Source organism: Rutidosis leptorrhynchoides, chromosome 1, assembly GCF_046630445.1.
Source record: "Rutidosis leptorrhynchoides isolate AG116_Rl617_1_P2 chromosome 1, CSIRO_AGI_Rlap_v1, whole genome shotgun sequence".
Classification (NCBI taxonomy): Eukaryota; Viridiplantae; Streptophyta; class Magnoliopsida; order Asterales; family Asteraceae; genus Rutidosis; species Rutidosis leptorrhynchoides.
This window is the reverse complement of record NC_092333.1, coordinates 493,759,036-493,770,420: the sequence shown is the minus strand read 5'-3', so window position 1 is coordinate 493,770,420 and position 11,385 is coordinate 493,759,036. Positions and strand designations below refer to the sequence as shown.

The 11,385-nt window shown below is 35.0% G+C and overlaps 1 protein-coding gene across 1 annotated transcript; it reads left to right on the top strand.

The window, feature by feature from the left end:
- The first annotated feature begins 806 nt into the window (after positions 1-806).
- Positions 807-10,881, top strand: LOC139875517 (DExH-box ATP-dependent RNA helicase DExH8-like). Its single transcript, XM_071862855.1, has 14 exons — positions 807-989; positions 2,381-2,558; positions 3,110-3,283; positions 3,769-3,916; positions 4,327-4,641; positions 5,319-5,465; positions 5,547-5,727; positions 6,682-6,962; positions 7,346-7,468; positions 7,581-7,725; positions 8,116-8,384; positions 8,480-8,659; positions 9,609-10,136; positions 10,495-10,881. The coding sequence occupies exons 1-14, from the start codon at positions 851-853 to the stop codon at positions 10,708-10,710; spliced, it is 3,024 nt and encodes a 1,007-aa protein (XP_071718956.1). The 5' UTR covers positions 807-850; the 3' UTR covers positions 10,711-10,881.
- Positions 10,882-11,385: the final 504 nt, after the last annotated feature.

The window sequence follows — 11,385 nt, the reverse complement described above, 5'->3', positions numbered from 1 at the left end:
CACGAGGCCACACCACTGGTGTGGCCTCTAGGGATGACAATGGTCACCCGATCCAATGGATATCCATCCGATCCACCCGGTTCGTGATGGATATGGATAATCTAAATGGATATGGATACGGATATGGATGAAACTAAATGGATATGGATATGGATGAAAAATATCATCCACGGATATATCCATTACTACCCGAAATACATATATAAATACATAAATATGGATATATGCAAACACATTTACTATTACATATGCATTTACCGTCACCCATACATTTTGATTCGAACCTTATAATGAATAAACTATGTACGCATTTACCATCACCCATATATTACAATAAAACACCCATATCTTAGCAAATAAATATACAAACTACACGTTTAGTTTGTCATAGTTTATGTTAAATAGTATATTTCACGAACTGTGTTGTATCTTCGACAAAGATTACACGTTATATATATGTTTGATATATTACGTTTTTATTTATATAACATATTCGGAAATTTATAACACTTTTTTAAATATCAATTGGATATCCATTAACCCGCTTAATCCATTGGATATGAATATGGATGGATGAAAAAAATTAAATGGATATGGATATGAATGAACAAAAACTAAATGAATATGGATATGGATACGGTCTCACCCTATTCAAATCCGATCCATTGCCATCCCTACGCACCACAGCCACAGGAACTTCACTCCGGGCCCAGCTGGACAAGAGTCAGTGGGGTCACTCTCAGTGTCCAATCTACTATAGATACACTTTTTCACCCTTTTTTCCTTTACTTTCCTCCTAATTTCAAACATCGAAAAATTGTACTGTAGTAGCAAGCAAGGGTTTTCAACGATGGCGGTCCCGTCATCATCATCATCATCATCGTCGTCGGAAAATTTCAAAAATCTTCCGATCATGTCGCTCCGTAGCAAAATCGTTGAGAAGATAATGGAGAATCGCGTCACGCTGATTGTTGGTGAAACCGGCTGCGGTATAATTTCGTTACAAATTTGCGTAGTTTTATCCATTTTTTGTTATCATTTTGTTTCATTTTTGTGGATGAATGAATTATTGACATACTAGACTGTAAACAGGACTCTTTTTGACTTTTAAGTTAGTCGATTTTAGCATTTACTTTTTTACGTCGTGATAATAAAATTTGTAAAACGTGCATCAGAATATGTAAATATGATTAATAATTTAGCGTGTCATTATTTTTTTGTTTGATTTGTGAATAAATAGTAGTTATAGTTGAAGAATGAAGTTTTGCCTTTTTTGTTGTGATGTGTTTTGAGTTTAGAGTGATTATCGTTTGTTTAATTAGGCATGATTAATTTACAGAGTATATATATTAACTGACTGATGGAATCTGGTTTACCATAAATATGCTTAGTTCTCACTTATGCATTTAAAATGATTAGTGCTCATAACCCTAAATTGCATTTATAATCCGTATTTTGAATATTAGGATCATCAGTTGCCAAAGCACAGTTTAGAAATACTTTAAAGTGACACAATACAAGTTGAACTGAAGTAAGAGGTTCCATGAAATTTTAATTTACCCGAGAAATCTTGTCAAAGAAAGTTTTTTTCTTCTTAAAACCAGTTTCTAGATTCCAAAAAGCATAATTCTAATTAACTTTGTTGTGTTGTAGCTCATGTGGTAGTGGTTTGGAGATCGACTCCCGTGAGGTGCAACATTGCACACAAGGTTGCCCCTTAACCCTTGAACCCGGCCCAAGGGTGCCTTCCTCACGTCGCGTTGCGGGGGCAGTGAGGGAGGGGGGTTTTACCGCCCATGCCCTCGGATTGGGCCGGGTTTCCTCCTGGGCAGCAGTTGGAGGCGGGTTATGCCACTGCCGGAGATGAACACATGGGTGGTTTAGTCCTCTGGGTGATCCCGAACTGCTGTTAAAAAAAAAAAGCATAATTCCAATTAATGTGGAAAAAGAGAAGTAAAACAAGAAGAGAATAAGTAATGCCATTACCGCGTGTTCTTTTTGTCCTCGATGTTTTATGTTCTATGTCTACGCGATTTGGTTTATCTTACTGTAATTGAGAGGAGCAAATGGGCCCCTTTTGTTGTTTCAGTTGTTGACCGCTGCTTATTATGTAAGTTGGTTCTAAATAACAGTGCAGCTCATTATTAGCTGTTTTCTGAAAGTAGAATTAAATACATATCTGTGATTATTCATTAAGTTGTTTCTCTCTTATCGGCTACTTGGCAGTTAATGTTTAGAACTGTTTCAATATATCCATCTATAATATTGTTGAAATTTGGAAGCTCATCGTACCGATGGTTACTTTGTATGAACCTCTAAAATTGAGATTTTGCAATTTGGACTTATTAAATATATTAATTCCTCCTTTTTAATATTTTAGGGAAGAGCTCGCAAGTTCCTCAGTTTTTACTCGACGAGAATATTGAGCCTATAATATGTACACAACCAAGAAGATTCGCTGTTGTCGCAGTTGCTAAAATGGTGGCTAAAGCTCGAAACTGTGTAACAGGGGGTGAGGTTGGATATCACATTGGTCACTCCAAAGTAATGTCTGCCAGGTACTCAGATTATTATGTCACTTTTGAACCATTTATTAAATGTTTCAACATGTTGTATGAGACAGTTCTTTATTATTATTCAATGTCTTTTCTTCAGTACTTCGTTTGCCCGATAAAACTACAATCTCTGTCTTGTTAAAACTCGCATCTCAGGACCTTATCAGTTCCTTGATAGTTTTCATAGTTTTTCGATATAACTAAAAAGTTGATAAAAGTGGTTCTTAAATTACCAGACAACACTCAACATTGGGTTATAGTTTGACCCCAGAAGATTAGCAGGAAAACTTGTTCAGCCAATTCTGGCCGCACATTTCCTTTTTTAGACGTTTAAGAAAGTTTCTGATTCTCGTTTGACCCCAACAGTTTTACGTTGTACTTTACGTCTCAGTCTCTCTCCCCCCCCCCCCCCCCCCCCCCCCCCCCCTCTCTCTCTCTCTCTCTCTTTCTCTCTTTCTCTTTTTTTATTCTTTTTTGGTGACAATAACATTTTGTATTGTAACAATACATTTTTTTTTTGGGTGACAATAACATTTTGTATTGTAACATTACAGCTCTAAGATCATCTTTAAAACTGCTGGAGTTTTGTTGGAGGAAATTCGAGAAAAAGGAATAAATGCTCTTAAGTATAAAGTAATTATTCTTGACGAAGTACATGAACGATCTGTTGAATCAGATCTTGTTCTTGTATGCGTGAAGCAGTTTCTAATAAAAAATAGCGGATTAAGGTTATCAGATTTCTTTCTTTCATCTTGCTAGTTCCTTTAAGTATTTCATTTATGTATATTTCTGAGTTTTATCTTTTATATTCCTAGTCACACAAATACCTTCCCAAGGTTGAAAAAGTCTCGAGACAGAGACGCTTCTGTCGAGACCTTGAAGAGTAAAGACGAACGTTGACCAAAGTTGACTTTAACGTAGATATATTTTAAACATATATGTTTCAAACCTAAATATATTAAACAAGAATAACAGCAACTGAAATGAGCTGTCGTAAAAGTTCATAGGTTAATAAACAAAACTATTGTTTTACAGCCCAATTATGAGTTTCTTTAACTTTCGTTGACTTTGCCCGTCTCGACTGACTTTGACCGCGTTGACCGACTTTGTCCGAAACGAGTCGGGAAAGTCTCCTAGCCGTTGCGGCTGACTTTTTCAACGCTGCACTCTGTACATTTTGCTTCAGGTGATAATACATTGTTGCATTTTTAAGGGTGGTATTGATGTCAGCTACTGCTGATATTACAAGATACAAAGAGTATTTTCGAGAGCTTGGTCGGGATGAACGGGTCGAAGTTCTAGGAATTCCTAGCTCCAGCCAACATACCTTGTACCAGCGAAGGGTTTCATATCTTGACCAGGTTGTTTGATTACCTCTAATCTTGTGTTACTATTTCTCACCGATCTTTTTTAAATATAAAGCAATACCATTTTCCATGTACGAATGTGTATATCGAAACAATTGGTTCCCGTACAACTATTTTCAGTGTTGCTGAATTGGAATTACTCGGTAAGTACTCGGTTTTTTTAACTCCGGGAGTACTCGGTCACACTCGGCTAAAACTAGGGATTTTTGAAAATCGGCCAAAACTCGGTCAAAATCGGTCAAAGTCAAACTTAGCCAACATGCGGGTACTTCCTGAGTTTCCGAGTACTCCCTAAAAAGTCCCAACCGAGTACTCGGGCTCGACTATTTTTGCAACTGATTTTAGTTATGGTGGCATATGTACAACTGTATACACTGTTTAATCTTAGTTATTGTATGTGACAGGTGGTTGAACTTCTTGAAATGAGTTCAGAATCAATATCTTTGAAATATTGTTCTGGATCAAGCCCATCCGAATCTGAAGCAAATATGAATGAGGAAGTGCACAAGCTTATACACAATCTCGTAATACATATTCACAAAAACGAACCAGACATGGAGAAAAGCATTCTGATATTCCTTCCAACATATTATGCGTTGGAGCAGCAATGGACCACTCTAAGTCGTTATAGTAGTGATTTTAAGATTCATATCCTACATAGTAGCATTGACACAGAGCAAGCTCTTAATGCAATGAGAATCTGGAAATCGCATCGGAAGGTTAGACTCTATGTTCTTCCTGTTAATGTATTAGAAGATTGATTATTATCTAAGGTGACGAAATGAGTGGGTCTGATGGGTTGGGTAACAGGTTGAACAGGTTTGGGTCAAAATGGTTCACATTTAGTCCGTTTTGAACTGATAAGTGTTGGGGTATCACTTGACCCTCCAAATATTTACAGTTAGTGTTTTTTTTTTTTGAACGGCAACATTTATTAATATATATAAAAACCTCTCTAGCAAGCTGCTAGAAGAGGAAGAAAAGAAAGTTACAAAGGCTTAACAAGCCAATCGTTCCAAGAAATATTACATTTTCCTTTATATTTTAACCACATGTAAGAAAAAGTACGAATTTGGTCAAATATCGAGCTTTTCCTTAGTCGACCATCATTGAAAACAACATCATTCCGGTATCTCAATATAATCAAATGTATTTAAAATAAATGTTTTTGGGAGGTTTTATGCGTTTATAATTCACTCTGGGGGATTTCCGTCCCGTTTGAGTTTAGCTAATAGAGATAGGACATAAACCAGATCGATCCTGTTAGTAAACGGGTTGAAATTGTCGCTTTTTGTTATAATTGTTGTTTCCAGCAATTATAGATTGTTGTCGTCTGTGTCTCAGGAGTAAATTAGCATTTAATTAAACTTTTCTCCGACCTTTATTGTTGGTTCAGGTTATATTGGCAACAAACATTGCAGAATCTTCTGTTACAATACCAAAAGTAGCGTACGTGATTGATTCATGCCGATCTCTGCAAGTCTACTGGGATGCAAAAAGAAAATCCGAATCTTCTGAGATAGTTTGGGTGTCTGAATCTCAGGTAAGTAAAATAACGTTCACTTTCTTTTTTACTGTTTTCGTCAAGTCTCATTCAGTAATTCCTCCATGTTGTGTGTTATAGGCTGAGCAGCGACGGGGAAGAACAGGCCGAACTTGTGATGGGGTAGTATATCGACTCGTAACTGAGTCATTTTTTGGTCAGTTTGAGAAATACGAGGCCCCATCGATATTGAAGTTATCTTTGAGGCAGCAGGTCCTTCTTACAACTTGTGCTGAATCAAGGGTTATCAATGACCCAAAGGGTAAACTGCTTTTATATATATATATATGGTGGACCAATCCATGGATAAGCACTAAATGGGGCACAAACTGGATAAGTAAAATTTCAATTTTTTTTTTAAAAAAACAATCCTTTAATATGCAAATAGAAGAAAACGAAAAAATTTTAAAAAGTTTTTGAACAAAATCGTTCGAAAATCGATGATGAATGGTAAAAATTGATGATGAATGGTAAAATTAACCATTCATCTGGTTAATTTATCATTCATTTTTGTTTGCGATGAATGATAAAATTAATCAATGTTAAAAAAAAGCAGATCTGTTTATGATGAATGATAAAAAAACAGATGAATGGCTAATTTAACCATTCATCTGGTTTTTTTTAGCATTGATTAATTTTATCATTAATCGTAAACAAGATGAATGATAAATTAACCCGATGAATGGTTAATTTTACCATTCATCATCGATTTTTGAAAGATTTTGAACTTTTTTTTTTATGAAAAAAATTGATTAGAGGTGCATTTTAATGCAGATTTATGAATGTAAAAAAAAATTCAAAAAAAAAAAAATTTTATTTTGCTTATCCGGTTTGTACTCCTTTTAAGGTTATCCATGGATCGTGCCCCTATATATATATATATATATATATATATATATATATATACATACATACATACATACATATATATATATTAACTCTTGTAGGTGGTTAATTATCTTTTCCTTATCCCTTTATCTACTCTGGGAGTACTCGGTCTGGACTTTTTAGTTAGTATTCGGTAATTCGGGGAGAACTCGGGGAGTACTCGGAGCTTGACCAAGTTTGACTTTGACTGATGTTGACTGAGTTTGACCAATTTCGACTGATTTTCCGAGTAATCCCAAGTTTTGACCGATTTCCGAGTAATCCCGAGTTTTGGCCGAATTTTACATATTTTTGGCTGAGTTTGACCAAGTTTGACCTTTTTTTTCAGTGTTGTTGCAAAAAGTTATGGATCCACCAAGGTCTGAAGTTGTTGATGATGCACTTGAATTGCTGGTCCATATTCACGCTTTGGAAAAAACATCTCCTAGAAGCCGTTACGAGCCAACGTTCTATGGGCGGTTGCTTTCGAGCTTTTCTTTGTCTTTTGATGCTTCAATGCTTATATTGAAGTTTGGAGAGGCTGGAATGTTACGTGAAGGCATTATAGTCGGTATCTTGATGGATACACAACCTTTACCAATCATCCATCCCTTTGGACAAGAAGAAACGGTATATTGGTCCTCATGAATTATATCATTTTTTTAATCATCTAACGGTTCAAAATGTGCTAGGGTTAAAATGGGTCATTTTTTTTAATATGGGTCTAAATGTCAGAGGTCGGGATGGAATGTTACGTGCTTTTTTCTAGTATTCAGTATCAATCTTTTACACAACAATTATTGGATTAATTTGGCTTAAAAAATGGTGTAGTATTAAAGAAGGAATCTTTAATCTTTTTATATAAACAATTTTGGAAGTTGAAATTGTAAAGAAACTTTGGAAACTTTGGCTAGTTTTGTTTATTTTACCTCTATGAATAGGTTGACTTGTCACCTCAAGATTTGGCATTTTCGCTCGTGAATTATTGATGTAATTTTGACCTGTATTTACAGTTTACCAAGTTCATCGATAACTATTATAATCAAGATGGCAAGCTCGCTGGTTTGATGGGTAGGAAGGAAGTGATATTCATGGCAAATTTTTGTGCCTTCCAGTTCTGGCAGCGTACTTTTCAGGTAAATAACAGTGAGATGATTATTATTAATTTTTTATTTTATTATTTCTATTTTTTATCGAACATTATGTATTATAAATGGCTTGCATGACATGTATTTTACCGTCATGAAGGATAAACTTCGTCTTGAGCGGTTGAAACACGTTATAAACTTTGATGAGACGACAGACATGCAATTATCGTCCCTTAAGATCGAAGAAGAGTGGTGCTTGTTCCACAATCTTGTTCAGTCATCACTCCAACACATTGCCAATATATGTACGATTTTTTATATGCCAATTTGAGGCATTTACATATAAGTGGCAATATGGGCAAGTCGGGTAGCAGTTTAAAACTAGTAAATTTTGTATGTATACGTTGTTCTGTGCCGACTTAAGAACACTTATGTTTTTGGTAGTTTTTAATAAAAAGCCAAATGATTATATTAAAATATGACTACGAAACAATACTATTATGGATAACCCATAACCCATATCTTTAAATATAACAATTTAACCTGTTCTAGTTTTTTTTAATTTGACCCATTTGACCAGCTTCAAATGATATGTAACTCAATTTTGACCCATATATAAGGTAATGGGTCGAAAATGCCACTTCTACTTTTTATATGAGTTTTATGTTAATGCGGAGTAATATTTATGTTTGCAGACGAGAGTGTTATAAATAATGTGCATAGATATCGCCCCAATTTTCTATCAACCTCCAATGGTCTACCGGCATACTGTGAACCCTACGAATTTCAGCATACATGTCTTCTTACGATTGAGCACGATGAAGATTCCGATACTCTTGCGACAGATTATAACCTCGGCAATCACATTACTGAAACAAAGAAATGTATAGCTTTACCTTTTGTGGATGCATATGCATTTAGGAAGGCTGATGTGGCGTTTAGATTCACTAATTCAATCAAAGAGGTATTTAAAACTTTCGCTTGCTTGTTCTTTTCAGTTATTGCTTATTGGCTTCTAACCTGATAATCTGATAGCATTTCACCTGACATGTTGAGCAGATTAGGGTTTGTTATATGGAGTATGATAAATCTGGCAACCAGCAGATTCCCAATTCGTACAGTGATGTAGAAATATGTAGATTTTTTGTTAGTGGGACATGCAATAAGGGAAGCGAATGTTCATATTCTCATTCGTTTGATGCTAAAAGGCCAGTTTGTAAATTCTTCTTTTCAATGAAGGTATGCATGACTTCCCTTTATCGTGTTCAATATCCGGTTTAAAACCATTTTATCGGAAAACTAACCGAACCATATATGAAATAATCGAACCGAGTTCAAATTTGGTTTTTGAATCGGTTCGCTTTACAATTCTAAATATCCGGTTCGGTTTTCCGTTTCAGTATTTTTGAATTCTGTTAAACCAAAAATTTCAACTAATAATATTATAACTTATTGATATATGTAGAACACAAACCGAATTCAAAACTGATTGTTATGGTTATTTTGGTTAAATTATGATTTGTTGGTATCAACTAATTTGGGTATCGGTTCGTTTTCAGATTTGCTCCCAAAAGTTATATAAATCGAATAAACTGAACCGATTAAACCGTAAAACTGAACAGATGAACGCTATTGTAACCTATAGTATGACTTTTTGGATCACTATAAATGTTGGTTTTCTTTTACTTGTTTAACAAAGCTGAATACAAAAAAGCTACCATTTGAGGTGGCAAAATGATCGGGTGGGGTGGGATGGGTGACAGTTCAATGTGTTGTTAGGTAATTACTAATTAGGTTGAATGGGCAAATTTTAAAGCAAGTCAAAACCAGTAGGGTTGGGTGGACTTGCCATTACTTCTCGATCCTTTCTTTTATGTACATTCCGGTACACCTTTTATTTGTGGGCACAATTTACACTTAGCGAAGTTCTTAAACATTGTCCAATGGAGATATGAATAAGAGCAAGATACCATTTTTAGGTGAACATGTTGAAATTGTTCTCTCCGTTTACTGTACGTCTAAAACGTCAATTTCTCGAAGAATCATTATTTAGCATTAATCTGTTTAGTAACAGAACTATAGCATTTTATCGTTTTGATTTGTGCCATCATTTATTTTATATTGTATGATTTTTGCCATATTCTTGACATCATAAACAAGCATTGATGAACTGTAAATACGTCTACAGGGTTGCAAAAATGGAAACGAATGTTTTTTCTCCCACAGTTCAGACCAGCTTTCTGTACCTAGTAACGATAACGTATTATGCATGGAAGAAGATGCATCTGCTGATGCTTCTCTTCTTCTAAGTTTATTTCCTACTCCAGACGATGGTTGCATTCTTATATTCGACGACTATAATCAACAGTTCGCTGCAAATTTTGCTCAATTTTACAATCCCTCCTCTATAGTCTGCACAACTCCTGCAATCAAGTCTTCAAACGGTACATATATCGAAGGTTTAAGAATAATTTGGGGACTTTCACATCCACACGGAACTATCATCTCCAAAGCTGCTAATAATAAAATTCCATGGCGAGAACTTAAATGTCTGATTTGGATTCCTCAGTTTTGTAATGATGACAACAACTGGGAAGAACAGATGGGGATTATTAAGATGTTTTTTGAATGTCTTGCTGTTCGTTTATTGGGGGATGCTTTGTACGAGGCTCAAGTTATCCTTGTGATGAACAATCTTCGATTTGCTCAACTGCAGGTACTAATATATATCATTCTTCTTTTATTTCGTCAATCAGATATGATGACTAACTTTTGTATTTATAATACTAATATTTTGGAAATGATTTAGGTCACATGCATTAATAATGTGTACACTTTGACTCTTTGAGCGACTTTCAAACTATTTGACTTGTTTCATATAAGGGTCATTCTTTTGACCCGTTGATGGACCACAACCAAAGTTGTCCAAATTTTATATGAATGGGTCAAAACTCTGCCTCTACCTCAACTGTTATGAGTATACCAATCATTTTCAACATACTATTCGACTTGAGGATTACAAAAACATTTGCTTGATTACAAAACTTAGAAGTACACTTCTTATGTTGTTTCAGGTTGAAAGTGTCGCGAAAGAGAGTTTCTTCTATCTTAGACAATCATTTGCATTTGATGAGTACACCTTTGGAAAGCTGTCGGATGGAGTCACAACAAAAAAGCCGATGCTGGTGTCGAAAGCAATCGTGTATGCATTTAATCTGCATCCTCCTACCGATATACAGTTTGGTGACTATACCTCAGTTTTTCGTAAACAACTGCATAACATAACTTAGGATATGTTAATGGTAATTGTCTTAATACTATAGGTCAACTTGTAATGTGCTTTTGGTTGTTTAAATTAGTTGAACCTGGTCTGTTTCTACTTTCTAGGTATGTTTGCCAGTAAGAATATGAGTTTGTCTTTGGTTATTGTTGTATGTTGATATTTTGCACTGTTAGACTTTTGTATCCCTGTTTAAATTATAAATACTTTTTTCCTTTTTTCTAAATTCAAAATCGAACGTCTTGTTAAAGGCTTGAGCTTATATATGGAAATGCTTTGGGAAAGATTTCAAACCTTCATCTGATGAAGAGAAGACGTGTGAATGAGTTAAACTTGAAAATCAAGTATTTGCTTTGGCTGTAGAATTTTTTTTTTTTTTTTTTTTTTTTTTTTTTTTTTTTTTTTGTTGTAGATGCACGAACGGACCTCACAAGTTACAACCTTATTAATTGTCTTTGAGAACACTTGAAAAAGTGTATTGTATACTTTTCTATGAGTCAATACATACACCATGTAGATATAAATAGGATGCCGATAGAACATGAAAAGATACTAACTCCCTACAGCAATACATGGGAAAACTAAAGGACATAACTTCCACAATGAATGTGATGGATTAATATCCCCCTGCAAGCGAGACGGTGGCGGACCTAGACGAAGCAGACGACAAAAGAACTCAAACTGT

What these genes read in the sequence shown, in the direction of transcription:
- LOC139875517 (XM_071862855.1), top strand. Translation starts at nt 851, where the DNA reads ATGGCGGTCCCGTCATCATCATCATCATCATCGTCGTCGGAAAATTTC. An exon ending in GGGTTTCATATCTTGACCAG is followed by an intron (nt 3,917 to 4,326) that starts GTTGTTTGATTA and finishes TGTATGTGACAG; the next exon opens with GTGGTTGAACTTCTTGAAAT. An exon ending in CCAACACATTGCCAATATAT is followed by an intron (nt 7,726 to 8,115) that starts GTACGATTTTTT and finishes TTATGTTTGCAG; the next exon opens with ACGAGAGTGTTATAAATAAT.